At 37.3% G+C, this 24184-nt stretch overlaps 1 protein-coding gene across 6 annotated transcripts in view; it reads right to left on the reverse strand.

Moving 5' to 3' along the window:
* The window catches only part of OPHN1 (oligophrenin 1), a 517756-nt gene that overhangs the window by 185092 nt on the left and 308480 nt on the right, over window positions 1–24184 (reverse strand). For all 6 annotated transcript variants that reach the window (XM_048213332.2, XM_057312198.1, XM_048213330.2 and 3 more), the window contains 5 exons: window positions 22453–22544; window positions 16939–17017; window positions 14585–14618; window positions 13987–14049; window positions 12667–12741 (listed from right to left, as the gene is read on the reverse strand). In XM_048213332.2, coding sequence (XP_048069289.1) covers window positions 12667–12741; window positions 13987–14049; window positions 14585–14618; window positions 16939–17017; window positions 22453–22544 — 343 coding nt within the window. The remainder of the gene's footprint in view (window positions 1–12666; window positions 12742–13986; window positions 14050–14584; window positions 14619–16938; window positions 17018–22452; window positions 22545–24184) is intronic.

A 24184-nucleotide genomic window follows, 5' to 3' on the forward strand; every position in this document is an offset into this window, starting at 1 on the left:
CTTGGGGGGTAGCATCTTCTGCACCCTCTTTCAGGACAACTCTTGGATCCAAAGTGTTGTTCAACACTGTCAGGAATATTTACTATTTGTCCCAGTTGAATCCTGAGAAGATATTTGAAAGGATTTTTTTAAGGTAACTCTATATTCAGAAGTTGGCCAAATTGGAAGTTTATATTCAGAGCCTGATAGAAAGGCTTTTTTTATTTTAGGCCTTCTCCCTTAAGCTAAAACGAAATATATAAGATCTCCTTTTGTGTTTATACATTTATGAATGTCTATATATGTATGTTATAGATGTGTGATATTTTTCAACCCTTCAGATGATATTGCCAAACTTAATTTATAAACAGCTCTATTTAACTGGCTTAAAAGCAAACAAGAATTTATATAACTCAAGCATACTATCAGAAGTATATAAATCAACCCAAATGTTTTTCAAGTTCATGTGAACTAGGATAATCTTCAGTAAATAAAAGCACATTTAAGTTTGTTGGTTTAATTAAAACGGGTATGTCTTTAAAGTTATCAGCATTAAATATAACACTTTTATTTTATCTAGGTTTACTAAAAGTCAAATAAGCTCATGTTATCTCTATTATAGCATTTATCAGAAAGAAAGAGAACTTAATATAATGGTTAGCTGTGTAATATTTCATAAAATTTTCATGACTAATTTAAACATAATTGTTAAGAATAATAAGTTAAATAGATGTAAGTAAACATTTATAAACAGGTTTCCAGCTATGGAATGAATAAATCAGAGGAATAAAGGGCACAACATAAGGAATATAGTCAATGATATTTTAAGAGTGTTATTTTAACAATAATTATACTTTATGGTACGTCTATTTTTAAAAATAGTTTCCTAAATCTTTTTGGTAAGATAAAACATTAAAGTTATACTGAGATAAGTTAAATGGTGGATATTCATTGAATATCTAGATCAGTTCCAAATAAGATAAAACACTGAAACATCAATTATTAAACATAGGTTTATCTACCTTAGGCTTCCTTTTATAGAGAAACAGATATCTGAGTCTATAATTAAACATATTTTGTGCCACTCTGGAAAATTCACACTAAGGAAGAATACATTTCTAGAAATTATGAAATGTACTTACAAATTTTCCAGTCTACTATTGTTTACTTCTTGTTTTTTACTAGAAATTAAGGATTCTAAGGGTTAAGAATTATAATTAATAGATGTAATTAAAACTACTAGAAATAACAAGGGTTTTAAAAACAAGCTATTATATCAATAGTGTACTTATGTAATACATAACTAAAGCTAAAAATTTTCCTTCATATGCTAAAAGGACAAAATTTTCTTGGATTATTGGTCTGCTCTTGATGAGAACTTATGAAAGGTTTTTCTTAACCTTTTAATAAAGTAATCTACATGGGAAGCAAAGATTTTGTGTCTGACCAAAATAACTTACTATACTTCACATTGTCTTTATCAGGTCCTTAATTAATTAAGAAAACCCAGTCTTCTCAGTATTAAGAGAGCTGTTTTTTTCAGAACTATGTAAACTTCTTGTTTGCCTTTACCATCTTCTATGTCACTTTGGTTAAATATATAACCAAATGGGTCTTTGATCCTTTTTAATCAAATGTTCTAACCTTTGACACTTTCTCAAAATCAAATTCTAAATGGTGTCATTTTTACCTCAAACTAACTTTGAGATTTCTCAGAGGGTCGTTGGAAAATCTCAAAGGATTTGTCTCTCACCTTTTAAAGAGAAATGTTAAACTAATTAGGCTTATTCGGTATGTTAAATTACATGGGGAATATTGTTAGATAAATGATGATAAACTATCTTAGGTTATATTGCATGGATGCATGTTATTGATATAACTGACTTAGAAATATGAAATTCCTAAAAATCTGATACATCTTAGTATAATATCACCAGTCATAATTCCAGTAATTACCATAAAATGTTGTCACAGAAATAACCAAATTTTGTTGACAATTCTATTATAGTGAACTACCATCAGACCTTTAACCATGGACATTTATAAGTCTTTTGCCATTTACAGACAGTTATTATTTACTCTGATGCTTTTGCAAAAGCACTTCATCTTTGGAAAGATTCATGAAAAGAATCTGACAAATACTCTAGAATACAGGTTTCTGGTAACTTTACCAGTATAAAACTGAACTGAGCAAGAATGTCCAGAACTAATGAAAAAAACTGGATTCAAGCAGAACAACAATAACACCAAGATGAATGATCTAATGAGGATAATTATATTTTTTAAAACTTTTTCTTTGAAACATTGCTGGTTCATTAATGTTTTCTTTTATCCAGATTTAAGGAGACCTTTTTCTCTTAAGCTATCTATGAATTATAGTTATTTTATAGAGTATAACTTTTTGAACAGAATGTAACCATTTACTTTTTCTCTCTACCTGATTTCTCCAGAATTTGGAAACTTAATGAGTTTTCTTATTTTCAAGGCAATATACTTATTTGAATAAGTTCAGTAAGAATCTGTTCTCCTTAGACACAACTGGAAACAATGGTTATGTTACCAATGCTTTGACTGGAATGTTGTATGTGAGAATATACATAGGATCAAATATGAAGAGACAGCTTTAAGGAACTAAGGTTGACTCTATGGACTCAATAAAGCCCCTTGGAAAAACAAGCTTGGTACCTTGCTTACAGGATTCCTGGCAGCCTAACCAGGTGAGTAAAGGAGGTCACTTGCTGGCAGGCCTAAGGACCTCAGAATATGTTGGGGACCTCATGAAGAGAGGAATTCATCCAAATCTAAGGGTATTCCAGAAGTCTGATGGTGAGTCCTTGGCTTGGTTTCTTAGCCTGGAGAGGGTTTTAAAAGTCCACTCTAAGATTACTTATGAAAAGTTCCAGCAAAGCAGATTTTAAAAGAGCTTATATGTTCAATCTATTTTTGCTACACTCATATAAATAATCAGGCCAGTGTGGTGAGACTAGACTTATTTTGCAAACAAATTAGTCTCACTGGGATTATCTTTGATAGAAATGAGCGTGATTGTAGAAAAAAATGAATGTGTCTATAGAAAATTATAACACAACTCTGAAATATCAAATTCTAGTCCTATTTATTGCCATTGAGATTTTGTTATATGACTCTACACTGGAGTTGATTCTAAATTCTGCTACTTTCCTCAATTATCCAGGCTACAAGCTATAATTTTCCAAACTAATATTTCCAATTTTCTCCCACCCTTCTAATTTGGAATCATTAAGAATAAAGAATGCTCTTGAACCTCCTTGAAAGGGACTATACCAGGTCCCCCTCACTACCCAGACAGGAGTCAAACTTCTGGAACTTGAACCTTAGGTCCACAACTCCCAGTTTTAAAAAGCCCCTCCAGACTCTTGGAACTGCACACCAGCTGGAGATCTAAAATTATTATTGACTAGGGAGGCTCCTCCCCAGAAGTAGATGGCATCTTTTCTTTTTTTTTACACTTTACGATTTTCTTTTTTTTTTAATAATTTTTTATTATGTTATGTTAGTCACCATACAGTATATCCTTAGTTTTTGATGTAGTGTTCCATGATGCATTGTTTGCGTATAACAGGTGAAGAGCTCTCCCAAGACTGTAGATCAGGATCTTCATCTCCAATAGGAAGCCTTTATTCCTTTTGCCTTTCACTACTTGCTTTTCGTCTCTGTTAATACACAGGAAGACAATGCTCCTTAACTCTGGTAACTATACCTGAATCTACTACTCAAGTAATAACTGCCCAACAAAAATTCCCTAGACTCTCTGGACAAAGTTGTTTTGATAATAGGATAGCCCTTGATTATCTTTCAGCTAAGCAGGCAGGTGTTTGTGCTATGGCCAATACCACATGCTGCACATGGACTGACACCTCTGGGGAAGTTGAGACTCAGCAACAACTCACTTGGATTAAGAAAGCAACTTCAATAGGGACTTTCTTTGACTTTCTTAGATTCTGATTGGTTTGGGTCTTGGTAACCATGGCTCCAAAGTACACTCCAGAAATTGGGAATTATCTTGCTTATAATAATCATAGCAGTCTCCCTGGTACACTGTATTCTCTCAAAATCTTTAAATGCATGCTCACAGCTGCTAATCACCAAGAAAATGACCTCCCTGAGATTAGAACGTCAGAAAAGGAGCAAAGAGAATGAACAACTTAAAGAATGTGAACCTGATGTCATGACATATGAATACCACACAGATTCAGAAAAGAAAAACAAAAAACAAAAATCAAAAAACCAATAACCTGTGAGCACTCCAGTGCAGTAGCTGGAAGTAGCAGTGGTGCCTTAAATTTTGATCACATCTTTCAATTAGGCTGAGAGTCTGTTCAGAAAAGGTGGACTTCTTAAAAAATAAGACAACAGGCCCAAAATGAAGTCACTTATGTTAAGCCCCACATTGCCCAAATTGAGACTTAATTATTATTTTGGTTTTCCCAGAAAAGGAATTTTAAACCAGTCTATCAGGAATCACTTGATCAGCACTAGTTAGATTATATGTCTGATAGACCCCTGTCATTCCCTAAAGGAAAGTAACCTTGCAATAAGCAACTACTTTTCCCTCTAATATAACATCCTATTGCTGCTCCCATCTACCTATAAAAGTCTTTCATTTTCTACAGAGCCTTGCAGCTCTTTTCTATCTGCTAGACAGAATGCTGCCCAATTCAAATGGATTTTCCCCAAATTAGCTCTTGAAATTTGTAATATGCCTCAGTTTATATTTTAGCAGTACATGTACCTACCATGGAATGTAAAATTGTGAGTATAAGTATAGACTGATCAATCTGTGAAATCAATTTAGAATGTATACTCATACTACAATGGGACTTGCTGAGCATTCTTATTCTACAAATTTTGCTGATTTGTAATGTTTGTTTTTATTTGAAAAAGTATGTGAAAGATTGCTAAATGTAACTGGCAATTACTTGTACCGTTATTAAAACTATATGAGAAATATATGAATATGGGGCTATAGCTGGATTTTGTTGTGGCCAGCACTGTGTCATAAGTTTTGTGACTTTTGGGATTATCATTACAGCACTCATTCATTCCACAAATATTTCTTATGTCAGCCATTGTGCTGGATATTAGATTCCTAGAGATCCAAGCATCTTGTGAAAAAAACAAAATAAAACATAGACTGAGGAATGCTAGAGCATGTACTACCTACCTGAGAATTCTGTAAATGCAATTTTCCCAGATGACAGCTAGGTTCGATCTAGAGAAGACTAGTCTTTCATTTCTGATTGAATTGACTGGTTTGAATTGACTGGTTACTTGTATCTGAAATGGTCTCCAGTATGAGCTAATGGGAGACATTTTATGAAAGTAAATTGATAGAATGGAAAGCAAGGGATATGTGAAGAATGAGAGGGAAAAAAAGATAAAGAGAGGTAAACAGCAGCCATAAACACTAGTGTCTATCATATAGTAGACATTCAATAAACACTGGATGAATCAATGGATGAAATGGTGTGAACTATAAGACTGGTCTAAGGAAAATAGAAAAGGGTTCATAAGCCAAGACAGGAGGCAGAAGATAAGCAATAAGACCAGGAAGAAAATGAGAACCAGTGGAGTTCAGACAAAGGAAATGAGACATATACTCCATATCAGAAAAAAAGAATACTTTTACATTATCCCAAAGTTAATATGTTCTTCTTAAATGCTTCATTTATAAATAGTATGAAAGACCTTGGCTCAAGAAGCAGGCTGCTTTCTCAAAAAGGACCACTATGATTTCTCTTTTCTAATTGCCTCTACTGCCAGGTGGAGATCAACAAAACCCTGGGTCTGGGATATTTCAGAGTTTATTCTGGGAGAAAAATGTATGACTACATCCATGAACTGCTACGAGACTCTGCTCCATGAGGAATGGGATTTTTGTCTGTCTTTTCACTGCTCTACACCTACGACCTGATACAGTGCCTGGCACATAGGAAATAAGGAAAGTAGTCAGCTCCTAGAAGCTGCAAAAGGCAAAGGAACAGATTCTCCTTTAGAGCCTCCAGAGTGAATGCAATCCCACCAACATCTTGATTTTAACTCCATAAGACTGATTTGTTACAGTAGCAATAAGACATTAGTGCAAAAAGTTCCTTGGTTCCTTATTCATGGTGAGATAGCAGATAGACTCTCCAGATTAGAAACCCAGCAGCAGGTAGCAGGTAGGGTAAAGAGGTTACCAGACTCATATGTCAACAATTTAACTTTTTTGTAAATTAAGACACCCCTGACACAAATATTTCTATCCCACTTTTCACACATTGACAAGAATGCTAGAAAAGGGCAATAGATGGGAACTAAAGATGAATTTGGTATCAGTTATTCAGATTTTAAGAAAACAATGGAAAAAGAACAAATTTTCAGACCACCAACTTTATTTCTAGCTTCAAAACTGAGGGCAAATAAAGAATTTTAAAAAGGACATTAGGGGCGCCTGGGTGGCACAGCGGTTAAGCGTCTGCCTTCGGCTCAGGGCATGATCCTGGCATTATGGGATCGAGCCCCACATCAGGCTCCTCCGCTGTGAGCCTGCTTCTTCCTCTCCCACTCCCCCTGCTTGTGTTCCCTCTCTCACTGGCTGTCTCTCTCTGTCAAATAAGTAAATAAAATCTTTTAAAAAAAAAGGACATTAACTATTTACAAATTATTCCAGCCTTTAGTAGTACTGGTGCAAAGCACACATGATCTGAGAATACTCAAAGTACCTATCTAGGTTACTAAGTATAACTGTGATTGAAGTATTGAACCTGTATAAGTTTTTAAACACACACACACACACACACACACACACACACCTGACCTTAGGAATAAAAATGCCTTGATATGTATTGAAAGGTAAAGCTCCCCACTATACTTGAGTATAATAAAGGTTATTAACCTACAGAGTTGCTTTATAGATGAATGCATAGAGTTCAAGTTTTGCAGCTCCTAAGTGGAGTGCGATATGGTTTTGTTTTATTTGCTAAGGGTATTATTTTTCTGTTATTCAAAGAGCTCATATAATTTGAAGTTGTTCCTTTTTCATACATATTTATTATCTATTTGTCCAGATATATGTGAGTTTAATACTAAAGTCTTCAGACGCTGAATAGTTAGGTATGAATTTTTTAAAAAAACTCGACGATCATCTCTACTCTATTTAACTGTCTACATATGATTACATTAGGTGTTTCATTTGGTTTCTGAAAATTAAATGTATTTTCTTTTAATAGCATAAAGATAAAAGGAGAAATTTTAAAACCTAAATAAGTAACATCTTACCAATGATTTGTTACTTCACTCACTATGTTCATTTCTCTTCTGTTTAGTTCAGTCGGCCTCCGGCATTAGGTAACAGTATCGTGGGAATAATGCTTTTCCATGTACAGCTTCCCAGCCAGAATCAACTTCATAAAGGACACATGTCAATACATCCAGTCTCCCTGCTCTATCTCACCCCTCTGTTTCAGTCATTGTGAAATACTCTCTGAAGCACAAGATATTAGAGTTCCACGGAAGGAACAGTTATTGAGTACCAGCTATGTGCTAGGTACACTGGTATTATCATGAGCATGATTATCAAGATTATAATATAAATATATGTAATTATTATATTATAATATAATAGGCATTATCATTAATAAGATGAGTATGACTGGATAAGGGGTGGAGAAACAGAACACTTAGATGTAGCACCACGCTGTTTGTGAGGTAATCAGATTAGCTTCCCTGAGACTAGAGTAGTTTATGACGGATTCAGCGTGAGTGAAGATGCTACCCCTCAGTTTGTAGGATCTGTTAACCTAGAGCATAGTGCAACAATCTTGGGAGGGGGAAGAATGTGACTAACCCAATGGTGGACTGAATGAAAAATAATTATGGATTTGGATGTGTTCCCCCCTCCCATTGACTCTATGGTCTATGTTATATTTTATTTGCCAAAAAGACAGATTTTCAGATGGGGAAAGAATGGAAGCTTTTAGCAAACAACAGAAAAAATCCCACAGTCATGTGTTGTAGAAGCTGCTATAAAGAAAGTAGTCTAAAGGTTGTTAAAGTTAAAAAACATAGCTGGAAGTGTACTTTCGACTGGCATAGAGCATGAGACTTAAGGAAAGAAGAGAGAAAAACATGCAGTGCTAGCAAAAGGAGAGGGATGCTCTTCCTCCTGGGATAAATCATGATGAGCCTATACAAAGCCAAGGCAGCCAGGCCCAATGGTGTGGGAACAGATCAGGGTAGGATGAAAAGAAGAAAGACAACTTTGAGGATCCCAGTGAGAATCCCCAGAAGACGTAAAAAAAAAAAAAAACTTAGAAGGGCGATCACCCCACACAAATAAAAATTCTGTTAGCCCCATAAAGGTAGGAAATGCAAGTGATATATGTTCACTCTAATCTACATCCTTGAGCAAAATGCCTGACCCTTGGTAGATACTCAAATTATTTGCTAAATGAATAAGGATCACCAAATCTAGAATTAGAATTGGGGAAAGGATCAGGGATTACCACTTTTATGCATAAATAAGTAAACTGACACTGTTTTATTTTTTATGTATAAATATTTTATATCTAGAAATTCTTGGTCTACTTTTCAGATATTCATGTAAGTACTGATATTTGGAGCTTGATGTTGAATAGATACAATATGACAGCCCTGCCACTTTCTATGATATTATGAATCAAATTGTATTGCCATGTGTGATTTGAGGGAACCAATTCAGTCCTAATGAAGCCTGTAAGAGAATCAGTAGGATGCTGAGCATGGCACATGTTTTAGCTTATTATATATTAGGTACAAGAATGTAGTGATACTAGACAGAGAATTCTAAACAGTTAATCTGAGTTCAATAATTATTCAGAGACTAAATATTCTGGACCATGCTTTAAGCCCTTTCATAAATAAAAAAGTGTCCTATAGCTTATAAAATATGATGTAACTGGCCAGGAATAGGACAATGTGAATTTTTAAGTCAAGAATGTAAAGCGATGTAATGCAAACATATACTGAGGCAATAATGATGTACTCTATAATACAAAAACACTACACCTGCTATTATTACATGCTGTAGCATCCTGGATTAAGAAGTTGTGGTCCATATATACAATGGAATAGTACTCAGCCATCAAAAAGAACAATTTCTCAACATTTGGTGCAACATGAACAGGACTGGAGGAGATAATGCTAAGCAAAATAAGTCAAGCAGAGAAAGACAATTATCATATGGTTTCACTCATTTATGGAACATAGGAAGTAGGAAGATCGGTAGGAGAAGAAAGGGAAGAAGAAAGGGGGGGTAAACAGAAGGGGGAATGAACCATGAAAGACTATGGACTCTGGGAAACAAACTGAGGGCTTCAGAGGGGAGGGGGATGGGGGAATGGGACAGGCTGGTGATGGGTATTAAGGAGGGCACGTATTGCATGGTGCACTGGGTGTTATACACAAGTAATGAATCAGGGAACTTTACATCAAAAACTAGGGATGTACTGTATGGTGACTAACATAATATAATAAAAATTATTATAAAAAATCCTCAAAAAGGATTAGAGGGAATACCTAAGCAAAATAAAGGGAATATATGAAAAACCCACACCTAGTATCATCCTCAATGGGGAAAAACTGAGAGCTTTTCTTCTGCAGTGAGGAACAACACAGGGACGTCCACTCTCATTACTGATACTTAATATAGTACTGGAGGTCTTAACCACAGCAATCAGACAACACACACACACACACACACACACACACACACAAAATAAAAGGCCTCCAGATTGGCAAGGAAGAAGTCAAATATTCACTATCTGCAGATGACATGATACTATATTTAGAAACCCTGAAGGACGACACCAAAAACTTGCTAGAACGGATAAATGAATTCAGTAAAGTTGCAGGATACAAAACCAATGTTCAGAAATCTGTTGTATTTCTATACACCAATAACGAAGCAGCAGAAAGAGAAATCAAGGAATTGCTCCCATTTACAACTGCACAAAAAACGTAACATACCTAGGAATAAACCTAACTGAAGAGGTAAATGATGTGTACTCTGAAAACTATAAGACACTGATGAAAGAAATTGAAGATGACACAAAGAAATGGAAAAAGATCCCATGCTCATGGATTGGAAGAATAAATATTATGAAAATGGCTATAGTACCCAAAGCAACCCCTATCAAATTACTGACATCATTTTTCACAGAGTTAGAACAAACAATCTTAAAATTTGTATGGGGCCACAAAAGACCCTGAAGCCAAAGCAATCTTGAAAAAGCAAAGCAAAGATGAAGTCATCACAATTAGGGACTTCAAGTTATATTACAAATCTGTAGCAATCAAGACAGTATGGCAATGGCACAAAAATGGACACATAGAACAGAATAGAAAACTTAGAAATGTACCCACCTCTGTATGGTTAATCTTCAATAAAGCAGGAAAGAATATCAATGGAAAAAAAGACAGTCTCTTCAACAAATAGTATTCAGAAAACTGGTAATCTACATGCAAAAGAATGGAGCTAGACTTTCTTACACCATACACAAAAAATGCATTAAAGACCTACATGTGTGATGGAAAACTATCAAAATCCTAGACGAGAACACAGGCAGTAACCTCTTTGATATCGGCCAAAGCAACTTCTTATTACATATGTTTCCTGAGGCAAGGGAAATAAAAGCAAAAATAAACTATTGGGATTTCATCAAAATAAAAACCTTCTACACAGCAAAGTAAACGATCAACAAAACTAACAGGCAACCTACAGAACAGGAGAAGATATTTGCAAAAGACATGTCTGATAAAGGGTTCATATCCAAAATCTACAAAGAACTTATAAAACTGAACACCCAAAAAACAAATAATTGTTAAAAAATGGGCAGAATACATGAATAGACATTTTTCCAAAGAAGACAAATAGATGGCCAACAGATACATGAAAAAATGCTCAACATCACTCATCATCAGGGAAATATAAATCAAAACTACAATGAGATAACACCTTACACTAGCTGGAATGGCTAAAATTAACAACACAAGAAACAATAGGTGTTGACAAGGATGCAGAGAAAGAGGAACCATCTTGCAGTGTTGGTGGGAATGCAAACTGGTGTGTCCACTCTGGAAAACAGTATGGCAGTTCCTCAGAAAGTTCAAAAGAGAACTACCCTACGATCCAGCAATTATACTACTAGGAATTTACCCAAAGAACACAAAATACTAATTTGAATTATAAATGCACCCCATCGTTTATAGCAGCACTATGAATATAAGCCAAAATATGGAAAGAGCCCAAATGCCCATTGACTGATTAATAAAGAGGTGGTGTATGTTTTTATATACATATATATGTATATAAATGTATATACATATACATACACACACATATATATACAAATGTATATACAAATGTGTATATATATGTGTGTGTGCATATATACATATATATATATATATATACACATATATATATATAAAACTCAGCCATCAGAAGGAATGAGATCTTGCCATTTGCAACAACATGGATGGAGCTAGGGAGCATTACGCTAAACCAAGTAAGTCAGTCAGATAAAGACAAATACCGTATGATTTCACTCATTTGTGGAATCTAAGAAACCAAACAAGTGAGCATAGGGGAAAAAAAGAGAAAGGCAAACCAAGAACAGACTCTTTTTTTTTAAAGATTTTTTATTTATTTATTCGACAGAGACAGCCAGCGAGAGAGGGAACACAAGCAGGGGGAGTGGGAGAGGAAGAAGCAGGCTCATAGCGGAGGAGCCTGATGTGGGGCTCAATCCCAGAATGCTGGGATCACGCCCTGAGCCGAAGGCAGACGCTCAACCGCTGTGCCACCCAGGCGCCCCCAAGAACAGACTCTTAACCATAGAGGACAAAGTGATGGCTATCAGAGGGGAGGTGGGTAGGGGGATGGGTTAAATATGTGATGGGGATTAAGGATTATATTTGTAATGAGCAATTGTTGTTGTACGGAAGTGTCGAATCATTATATCATACATGTGAAACTATCACACTGTATGTTAACTAACTGGAATTTAAATAGGAACTTTAAAAACTACTAGACATGTAAAAAGGGAAAAAATGTGATGCATAACCAGGTTAGTATTTATTCATTAGCAATACATGTAGAGGAAGAAGCAAAGGGCAGCAAAGATGGAATGCTTGAAAATACCCAGCCAAGATTGAAAAGATCAGAAGAGGAAAAAGGACCTGACAAGAGTCACTTGAAAGGTTTAATACAGATTTTAGAAAAATCACAAGATGTTGAGTCACAGAAGTCACACATGAAGAAAGTTTCAAAAAGGAGGGAGTAGTCCACAAGGAGATCAAGCAAGAGAGTCTGAAAATTGTCCACTGGATTTCACAGAAGATATCTTCTAAGCCTGGCAAAAGTAGTTCCAGTGGAGAGGTTGGAGTAGAAGCCAGATTGCAAAGGTTCTGAGGTGAGGTGTCAATATGATGTGGAGAAGGAGAGATGGTAGTTGTTTCAAGGCAAGATTGTCTCTGAGCCGGGGTAGGCAAATATGTGTACATTTTTCCTTTGAAACTATTTCTTAAATATTCCACACCCTTTTATAGCAATGTCTCCTTTGCCTTATGGTCACATTTATTTTGATACACAATTTCCAATAAGAATTATGAAATTAAAATTGTTACCAAAAAAGGCATTCAGCAGCTTCTGAACTTGAATGTTGCTGCCCACAGTACGGTACAATCCCTCTGTCTTGATCCCTAGGGAAAAAGATTGAGGTCAGTTTTGCTTCCATAGCTAGACCTTTCATTTCCCTCAGGGTAGAGAAATAGGTACTTACACCTTGGTGTCAGTTCAAAGAGGAAAATGTCTCCCTACCCTCTCCAAGCTCTAGGGGAACAGTTTCGAAGCCTCTCTCCAAATTATTCTCTCCATACTTTCATTTGGATTATACCAAGATTTCATTAATGTGAACAGAAAAGAATATACTCTATAGTAAATAGAAAAATATGCTTAGGTGTGTAGCGGCGGGTGGCTGAGAATAGTGCCGCCATCTTGGAAGGGAGCTAGGGTTTAATTGAAAAAGGAGGAAATATCAACCCCGAGTTGCCCGTGAGCAGTGATAAAGGAAGAAAGGGATGGAATATGGCATATGTGAAACAAAAGGCCATTTTGCATATAGGGAAATTCTAGCAACATTTCAAAGATAAAGAGGCTTGGCTCATATACTACCTGCCCACATTGTAAATATTCTCAGAAACTAGAGAGTATCATCAACCTAAAAAAACACTGATTCCACATTTGTCTGAGTTCAGCTTTGCACCCCCTCAATTTTTAAACCAGTATGTATTGTGGCAGAAATTGAACTCTTATTTATTTGTGATGGAACTCTCATAACACTACTTGAGGAGTGCCCAGGTATTTGATGCTGTTTGATGCTCTTTCTCTCTCTCTCTCTCTCTCTCTGAAATACAAGAGGCTGTACATATCTAATATATACAACTTGGTGACTTTGGAGATAAGTGAAACCAACCATCAGCACAGTCTATGCAGAAACATATTCATCACCTCTAAATCTTTCCTACGGCCTTCTTTATTCATTATTATTTTTTTGTGATAAGAACTCTTAACACAAGATCTACCACCTTAGCACATTTTTAAGTCTGCAATACAGCATTGCTAACTCTGGCTTTACACTGTACAGTAGATCTCTAGGACACAATTCTCTTGTATAACTTAGAACTTTGTACCATTTGATTAATTAAGCTCTTTCTCTTTAAAAGCAGGAAACCACAAATTCTCCCAATATGCTTGGATACCACTGGTTTGGAATTTGCTAGAATTTTATAAATTTGTGTCTAGTGTTCAAGGCTTATAAATAGGTTTCATTGCTAAAATGAGTCCTGACCAACAAATGGCATCATTGCTACTTTAGAGAAATTGCCCCAGAATAAATTCAGAGTGACCAAATTCAAACACCACCAATACTCTGGTACATGTCTTACCTTTGGTCTCAATGACATTGATGCACTTCCTAACAAACTTGAACCCCACTTCATTCAGCTCCACTGTTTCAAACAAAGGAAAACAGAGTTAGGTCCTACTATAACAAGTTTTACCTACCAAACATTTGTCGATCACGCTAGGAGACTGCAGTGAGAGAATAAAGGGTATGGTTTTTCATCTCCAATACCCTTAAACGGAAAGATCTTTTTTTTTTTTCAGGGGAAGAAGAGCGTTTTTACTCTTATAACACAAAATGCTTTTAGCTATCCTATTGCATTATGTTTGTTTTAGGCATGAACAACATCAAACATGAAATGTTAGGATGGAAATGCACATAATTTCCATCGTGTGTTTAGAACAAGGGAGATATAATGTTCTTCTTTGTATTACTATTACTACCCACACCATAAGCTAAGATAAAGTGACTTCCTTATTTCAATAAGTAGACATATTTAAAAAAATAGGTCTGAATTTTATTCTACACAGAGGCATCAATAAATATGCTTGCATCAATATTACATATTACTGGTGAAAGTAGTAACTGTGATTAGGACAGCTAGCGGTTTGTAATGTCAATAGATCATAAATTTGACTCACTTTCTTCCTGTTTTGTTATGGGGCTGTGGTAGATCTACAAAAGAAGAGAAAGAAAAAGCCATGGCTATTGTGAATCACTGTAAGTAAGTATGGCAAATAATACAAAATCTCTTTCCCCAGATAGTCCATCAAAACCATTAGCGACTCTTAAGCTTTAATAAGATGAAAAAGTGGGCTAAAGAGAATCATCTGTGCCTAGGTCACTAGCAAACACTTGAATTAACGATCTCTGAAGACCAGCAGAGAAGCTCACTGCAGCTGAAGCTGTAGCCTACCCATCTTAGAGATTTACTTAGGTAAAGCTTGGAGAATTTTTCTGATGGAGCAAGAGAGCATGAGAGAAAAGAAATAGTTTTCTAACGGATACGTGGCTAACGGGCGTTGGTGGCAAAATGTAAATGCTCCCAATACAAACCTCCTACCCCAACGGCTAATTAATGGGTGTTTCTCTGTAGGAAAGCCAGTGTCCAACTGAAAGAGATCCATGCATTGATCAAGATTTGTCTGAGTCATATTGAACTACACACTGATAGCTATGTGAGAGACAAAAGAGGAGATCCTTGACTCTTGAAGTCTAGTCCTGGCTCCACCTCTACCTCACTATGAAATCTCGTGCATGTCCTTTTCATTCTCTACACTTCAAAATTCATATCTCTAAAATGATCAGGATTGGAGTAGGTGTCCCTTCAAGTCCTGATTTTCTTTGACACTTTAAACAAAGGCATGTGCACCATGTGTAAGATTAGTGAATTGGGGTGTTTAGTAAAGCCGCAACAATAATAATGTGAAACTGCAGGAAATATGCCTTCGATATGGGATCTGTTAGTCTGCTTTAACAAGCTCTCCTTCTAAAAGAAAATTTTTGGCATATGTCTGTATGCCCCTGGATATTTCAATGAGTGAGATTTCTGTGCTGACCAGCCCTTGCTGCCACTTTTATAAACAAATATTTGTGGAAAGTCTATCATAATCAAGTTGTTAAGGATCCATATTCAGTGGACCCATATTATTCTCCACAAAAAGCCATCTGCATCCTTCGACCTTTAAAACCTAAAGAGAGAACAAGTTCGGAAGAAGGAATCAAGAATAAAATGCCCCACTGAGCCTCCTACCATCTTCCTAGAGAAACATCATAGGCATGCAGTAGTTAAGCTCCAGGATTCTGGGAAGGAGGGAGGAGAGACAGGTCATGCACTACTTTCTGTACGGCAATCCTCACAATACCACTTCTCTCCTCCTACCTTCTTGGTTGCTATAAATGCAATCTGAGATCTGGGCACTCATCTTTAGTCTCCAGGGCACTGAGGAGACACAGAAAGAACACTCTGGAGTATATTTCCCCCTCTTAGCACATTTTTGCCTGACCAAAACAAGAAGATTGGACTCTATCCAAATATTATTGAATCTCAGTAGCTTTGCACTCATTCTTTAGCCCAGGTAGAAGCATCTAAAACTAACATAGCACATTATGGTTGATAGACTTCCATTCATTTGATTTTCCAAAGCAACCCTGTGAGGTAGGTAGAACAGAGATTGTTAAACCCATCTTACTGAATAGAAGAAAACTGAATCTCAGAGAGAGAGAATAACTTGCTCAAAGTCACACAACCACTGAATGGCACAACTAGGATGCAAATTCAAGATTTTGGAATTCCAACACTAAGAAGGCGATATTAGTTCATATACCACTAGAAGAAACCTACATGGAAGATACCAAAGAGAAAAAATGCTTTTTAATCATTTCTGACTCTTCAAGTTGGCGTTTCTATGATCATTACTAAACCTGTTAAGGTACTGCTTGTCTTCCTGAGTAACAATGTTCTAAACAGACTGGTACATCTTGAGATACGGGATGGCAGTACCATCTTCTCCACCAGCTGTACCCTTAAAGAGAACAAGCTGACTTGGGAATGTCAGATGGGGGCAGGAAACCATTTTGAATAAAATCTTAATAAATGCTTATTCCGTTATGATAATTATTTTCCATCTTTCTGTATGAACACATATTAATTTTATAAACTGAAAAAAAAAGGCTTAATATTCTTTCCTAAGAAGATCTTGTGGGCACAGCTGCATAAGGTAACACCGAAGCCAGAAGCTGAGAAACCTGAAATCTAGGCCCAGCCGTTATGCCTTTTCTGAGAGTAAGCCCAGAGAAGTCCCTCACCCTCTCTGGAACTCAAACTGCCTTACTTTTTAAACAAGAAATGTCAAGTCAACAATTCCTTCTAGATCTAAAATTTTGAGTCTGATGATCTGACCTTTTAATTGTCCTAGATGCACTGGTACCACTAAGGGCACTCACACACTGGATTATGGTACTGAGGTTTCTCTAGTATCCTGAGGTAACTTACAGGTTCTTTTCCATCCATGGCCTCCATCCATAGCCTTCTGTTAGCTTCTGAAAGGGCCTGCAAAGTGATGGTTCCTGGCCTAAGAGGGAAGAAATGACAAGTTAAAAGTAGAAAACTCACTTGAGAGAATGGAGTCTTGTGATCTCAGGTCTCTCTCAGCCCTGGGAGGTGTCACATTGAGCAGGCACATACAGAATTCCAATGTTTCAAAATCTCTTTTACTCAAAAAAACAATGAAACATTTAGAGAACGGTGACTTTGGGAACCCTAGAGGAGGTGGTATCTTGGCAACCTCACGCCAGGGTCGGGCAAGGAAATGGGAAGGTAGATGCCAAGATACCTCACCATAATACACACTTAAATTGGCTCCATTGTACTTGAGCCAAACTGTGGCTATCTCTGCCTTTCTCTCTTGGAAGCTAGCAGTTTGGTCTGGGCTCTAGGAGTAAGCATGTTCAGCATGGGCACATTCATCCGTCAAAAAAAGTGGCTTTGCTACTTCCCCCATCTATGATGTCCAAAGAGTATTTCCAGTTGGAAAGAATTCAACAACATGCACGCTGGCTCAGCACAGGGAGGAGGCCTTTTGGCTGACTTAAGCAATCTTATGACTAAAAATAACTAACAGTTATTGAATGTTCACTAGGTACCAGGTTCTGTTCTAAGTACGTGATATGAATTAATTCATATAATCTACCCAGGAACGTATAGAGCAGGTACTATATAGGAATCCCTATTTTACAGAAAGGGAAACTGAGGCATTGATAAGCTCACACAGTGGGTAAGTATAGAGCCAGGATTTAAATATAGAAATTCTGGTCCAACAGCCATGTTCTTTCTTAACTGGCATTTTCCCCATAGGAGATAGCCTCAAACAGATTTTTTTTTTCTATTTACTTGTAGGATACCTACAACCAGAGATACTTCAAGTTGGTATACAATATATGGGCTTTTTAGACCTTCACGACCAAACTGGGAATTTCAGATTGACCGTATTATTGCAGATATAAAGTCTCCTTGCATTACCTGTGTATCTGCGCCATTATGAGAAACTGGTTCCTCTTACTCCTTCTGTTAAGGTAAGACCTCTCTCAGAGTCATGGAATGATAAGAACAATGACAAGAGGATTCAGAGAGCCTGGAAAAGTAACTGGGCCTCCATGGGCCTCAGTTTTTTTATCCATAAGGGAGTTGGACCAGATGAGCTGGGAGGTCCCTTCCAGTTTTGATATCATGGAATTCCTATTTCACTTTCTATTAAAGTACATCTTAAAAAGGAAAACCTCCAAATGATCTTAAAGCCAATATCAACTAAAACCCAAGAGTTGGTTTTGGACACTGGATTCTTTCAAGTTTACCTTTCTCTAACCAATAACCAACCTTTTGGACATATCACATAGGGCTAGAAAGTCTAGAAATCTTTGTAAAGACAGCTACCCAGCTGAATCTTGAAGCCAGAGGAAGAACAAGGAAATGAGCAACAGACATAATAGCAGACAGTACAGACCAGATATGACATTAAACCCATCCTGGAACTCAGCTTCCCTATCTGGGAAATGAAAAATCCAGTATGTGTCTTCTCTTAACCTTACAGAGAGGCTGAAAGAATAAATAAGTGACTACTCAAGAAGCATGTGAGGATTCTTGGGTGCCATAGAAAGTCAAATTCACAGAATGATATTGATAAGAACAGGATGACAAAGTAGAAAGAACACTGACTTCCAGTCCAGGATCTTCCATTGACTATCTTTATGATCTTAGACAAATGCCCTGCCCTTCCTAATGTCCCAATCAGTCATCCAGAATAAAACAGCATATATAGCACATGTGCACTACAGTGAAGTGGTTAAGAGTGTGGGTTTGAAGACCAGAATTCCCGGATTTTGATCCTGGCTCTACCATTTGCTAGCTGTTACCTAAGCTGCTTAATTTCTCTCTGTCTCCTTGTCTTCCTTTGTGAAATTGGGATAACAGCCCATACCTCATAGAACTGTAGTGAGGATTAAAGGAAATTATACACTTCAAGGGCTGAGAATAGTGCCTGGTACAGAGGCAAATGTAAGCAGTTGTTGTTATTGTTATTATAGTTGTTGTTATTGCACTTCAAGCTCTATGAACTATAAGCCTGTGGTTTCAAATATTGGCAGCAAAGCTAATTGTTTTTTTAAAGATTGTATTTGAAAGAGAGAGAGCACAAGCAGGGGGAGCGGCAGGCAGGGGGAGAAGGAGAAGCAGTCTTTTCACTGAGCGAGGAGCCCAATGCAGGGCTCGATGTGGGGCTCAATCCCAGGACCCTGGAATCATGACAAAAGGTGAAGGCAGAGGCTTAACCAACTGAGCCACCTCAGCACCCTGGCAGAAAAGCTAATTAAAAAATAAGTTACCCTCTATTCCTGAGATAGTAAAAGGGACTCAAAGAATCCTTTGCTCTCTGTGCTGCAGGGACATGAGTACAGGTGCCTGATGTCTGCTGGGAATGCTGACTTTGTTTCTAGTAAATACCAGATTTACTAGACAGGAAAGCAGATGCCACACTCCTCAGAAAACTCCATGTGTGCAGAGGTACCTCAGCACCTGTTCATTATTATATTTGACGCTTTATTTCACAACATGTTTATTCGCCTTATAAGACAATGGAACAAAATTTCTAAGAAAACATAGACTTTGGAGGGGCGCCTGGGTGGCTCAGTCGTTAAGCGTCTGCCTTCGGCTCAGGGCATGATCCCAGGTCCCTGGGATCGAGCCCCGCATCAGGCTCCATGCTCCGCTGGGAGCCTGCTTCCTCCTCTCCCACTCCCCCTGCTTATGTTCCCTCTCTCACTGGCTCTCTCTCTCTCTGTCAAATAAATAAATAAAATCTTTTAAAAAAAACATAGACTTTGGAGACCTATAAAGAGTGCTTGAGCTCAGCCTTGCCACTATGTGACTTTGGGCAAGTCTCTTAACATATTCAAGTCTCATCTCCTCACCTATAAAATGGGGGAGGGGGATTAAATGAGTGAATATTTTTTAAGTGCCCAATATGTGGTAACTAAAATCACAGACATATCAAAACCTTAATTCCCGGTTCTGGTCTCAGAATTCCTCAGTGTATGGAATGGGAAAATACATTTAAAAGTAACACCAAATTTAGTATCTATCATAAGCCATGCATAGTGCTAGGTGCAAGATATATGAAGATAAACTGGTCCCAGCACCCAATCTCAGGGCCAAATTATTTGCAACTGCTTGAGTCTATGGGAATATTATTTGCAAACAGCTTGCAAATTTAAGCTGAAAAGGGAATCAGAATGAAACTAGACACAGAAAATGTTTATTTCTTGTAAGCACTTTGATGCTACAGAGTGAGAGATAATAAAGGTTCATGAAAGAGAAGCCACAGCCAACAGTCATTTTCTGCAATAAATAGGAGTATAGTTCCCCCCTTCCAACTAGGCCTGAAGCTGTTGGAAAAATGAGTGACAGCTGTATGGTTACCAGTAATGATGTTTACTATCACAACCATCTTTGGTCAGGACCATCCACTTTTAACAACGAAATCATATGGATTAACAAACAGAAATTTCAAATGGGGAAAAGGACTTTTTACATATTTCCAGACTAAAAAAAAAAAAAGTGTCCTCATCTCTTAGTATAATCTTTATGATTCCAGTCATCAATAGTTTTGTTCATATGATATTGTAATTCAACCTTTAAGTCCCTTTCTAGGAATCTGACCGTTTTGTTAAGTTCTATTCAACTACGCGGTACCTAATACATAGAAATGATAGGCTGAAATAACATGTACAAACATTTGTTCACTAAATTTTGATCAACCTCTCAACTACACAATATGCTCTTCTCCAAAGTAACTCCAAATGCTCTCATTTCAAAATTTCAAGGTTAAATTCACCTCTGATAAAACTGTCCAGGTCCAGAAAACAAAAAGAGGACACTGGAAAGAAACGAATGCAACAAAGTACAAAGTCTGAAAGCCTTAGCTGAAATCAGAAAGTTGAAAACTATTTCTAGTTTACCTGCAAAGTAGGGGAAGTCTATATCATGTTTGTACCAAGTGGGGGGAAAAGACTCCCCAATACCACTACCATCCTCCATCCCTTCTATCTCCCCTTAAAATGTGTTCCAATTCACTTGTTCTTGTATATTTTATTAGGAGATAAAAGAATGAGTTTTGCTGAATGGGAGAAGATATTTGCAAATGACATATCTGATAAAGGGTTAGTATCCAAAGTCTATAAAGAACTCATCAAACTCAACACCCAAAAAACAAATAATCCAATTAAAAAATGGGCAGAAAATATGAATAGATATTTTTCCAAAGAAGACATACAGAAGGCGAACAAACACATGAAAATATGCTCCACATCACTTGCCATCAGGCAAATACAAATCAAAACCACAATGAGATACCACCTCACACCTGTCAGAATGGCTAAAATTAACAACACAGGAAACAACATGTGTTGGCAAGGATGTGGAACCCCCTCATAGTGCTGTTGGGAATGCAAAGTGGTGCAGCCATTCTGGAAAACCGTATGGAGGTTCTTCAAAAAGGTAAAAATAGAACTACCCTATGACCCAGCAGTTATACTACTAGGTATTTACCCAAAGGATACAAAAATACTGATTTGAAGGAATACATGCACTCTGATGTTTATACCAGCATTATCAACAATAGCCAAATGATGGAAAGAGCCCAAATGTCCATCAACTGATGAATGGATAAAGAAGATACTGTGTACACACACACACACACACGCACGCACACACACACACGTGCGGGCACATGCACAATGGAATATTACCCACCCATAAAAAAAGAATGAAATCTTGCCATTTGCAACAACGTGGATGGAGCTGGAGTATATTATGCCAAGTGAAATAAGTCAGAGAAAGACAAATACTGTATGATTTCACTCTTGTAGAATTAAAGAAATGAAACCGATGAACATAGGGGGAAAAAAGGCAAACCAGGAAACAGACTCTTAACTATAGAAAACAAACTGGGGTTGCTGGAGAGGAGGTGGGAGGGTGGGTTAAATGGGTGATGGGCATTAAGGAGGGCACTTGTAATGAGCACTGGGTGTTGCCTGTAAGTGATGAATCACTAAATTCTACTCCTGAAACTACTATTATACTATACGTTAACTAACTGGAATTTAAATAAAAACTTGACACCACAAAAAAATAAAAGAATGAGTTTTGTTATCTCATCCCTGTGGCATCACCAAATGTTGACCATTGCATATCTGACAGCAAATTAAATCCTAGGAGTGACTTATTCTACCTAGAGCAGGTGAGGCAAAGATGACTGAACCTTCCACAGGGAGAACCAGCTCTGGGCCAGGTCTAACAGGGATTCCTGTGAACAGCAGGCAGAAGAGCCAAGACAATACTGTCACGAATAGATTTGCTCATTTTCATCACAAGAGATAATAGACGAAAATAAAAGATCTACTCAGGCTCAGCACCTGGCACATGAAGACATTACCAATTCATACTAGCACAGCTTACCTTTCATTAGTTTCTATATCAAAACAGAACCTTTTGTCGATAGACTCTGTCTTCCTCCTCACGCAGTACTTCAGGGTTAAGTCCAAAGGCCCCTGATATAAGAGAAGGATTAATAGCCAATTTGAAAAAAAAATGCACAGAAGTTTCTTCTGCCTCCTGCAGTAGCCTCAGCCACTTGGAAGGCATCTGTCAGGGCAGCAGGAGTAATGTTTAGCCTCACTGAGAACCTTGTCCCTACACACTGGGTGTTACACGCAAGTAATGAATCATGGAATTTTACATCAAAAACTGGGGATGTACTGTATGGTGACTAACATAATATAATAAAAAATTATTATTATTTAAAAAAAAAAGAACCTTGTCCCTTCAAACAGTATTTGCCGCAGATGGTTTCTTCTTGCTCCAACAATTAATCGTTGAGACCAGGACAAAATGCTCAGGGTAAGTCAGTACTCTTTTCCAAGCATGGTAGATTAAACAGGAAGCTCATTATACATAATATAAGGGGAATGTAGGACAAATGGGCTGACCAAATGGCATTAAGTGTACCAAATAAAATTTTCATAAAACCTCCAGGTTGGAAGTGGCTTTATGTTACCCTCCTTCCATTAAATTGGCAGATGGATGAGGGGAGAGAAATATTTTCATTCCCCACCTCCGGACTCTTCAGGAAGACAGGAATCACAAAAGCAATCTCTCCAAAGATAGGGCAGGAGTAGAGAAAATGAGCAAATTTATATATTACTCAAAGTTCCATTTGATATTTCATATATGCAGAATAGTGTAGCCCACCTTAGTCTTATGGGCACTTAATAAGGCCACTGAACTCCACTGTGTCCACAGATTAAAATTTCCCAATCCCACATTGTTCAGTTTCCCTCTATCATCTCAACAGAGACAATGTGGTATACGAAAGAGAAGTAACATTTATCAATTACCTACCATTTGCCACACATTATGCTAGGTATCTTTAAACCAATTTTCTTCATAATAACCCTTAGAAAGAAGTGAAGCTCAGAGAGGTAAAATGGCATAACCAAAGTCACCCGAGTCGACATAGTGGAAATAGTAATAAACTAGGAAGTTTAAAACCTGGGGTTTTGTCTCAGTTATGCTATTTACTAGCTTACAACCCAGGGCAAATAATTTTCTTCTCTGAATCTTAACTTCACAATCTATTAAATGGGGAAAATGCTGACCACCTTGCTGCCAGGAATTCAGAAACACTTCCCAAGTGCAGATCTGGGTCTAGGTACTATGCCATCCGAACTGGCCTATACAGTTGATCCAACAGATCAAACAATACTTCTTTCTTATTGGCACACTCAACCCCCTTTCAGGCCTATCCTTTTGCTGCCCCTATACTATAAAAACTCAACTCTAAATTCAACCTTCAATCTGCCTTCTTTACCCCAATACTGAGGGGTATTACTAGTCTTTCGAGATGGCAGTAATTAACAGCATCATATACTCAGCCTCCCTCTTTAAACTCTCAACTCCCTCAGATTCAGAGGCATCATAGCTCAGGGGCCTCGGCCCTCTCTATTACTCCTCCATCTGTTTTATGCCCCATCCATGCAGAAGTGCTCTCATTTCACACATGTCAGAACTCTCATGACTCCAAAACTGCAAATAATGCTTCTTCCACCTGCAATGACTATCTATATTCCTGGTCTGCCTCAACTCTTAATTGTTCTACAAAGTGCAGTTCAGCTTTCATTTCCTCCAAAAT

Source organism: Ursus arctos, chromosome X (genome assembly GCF_023065955.2).
Source record: "Ursus arctos isolate Adak ecotype North America chromosome X, UrsArc2.0, whole genome shotgun sequence".
NCBI lineage: Eukaryota > Metazoa > Chordata > Mammalia > Carnivora > Ursidae > Ursus > Ursus arctos.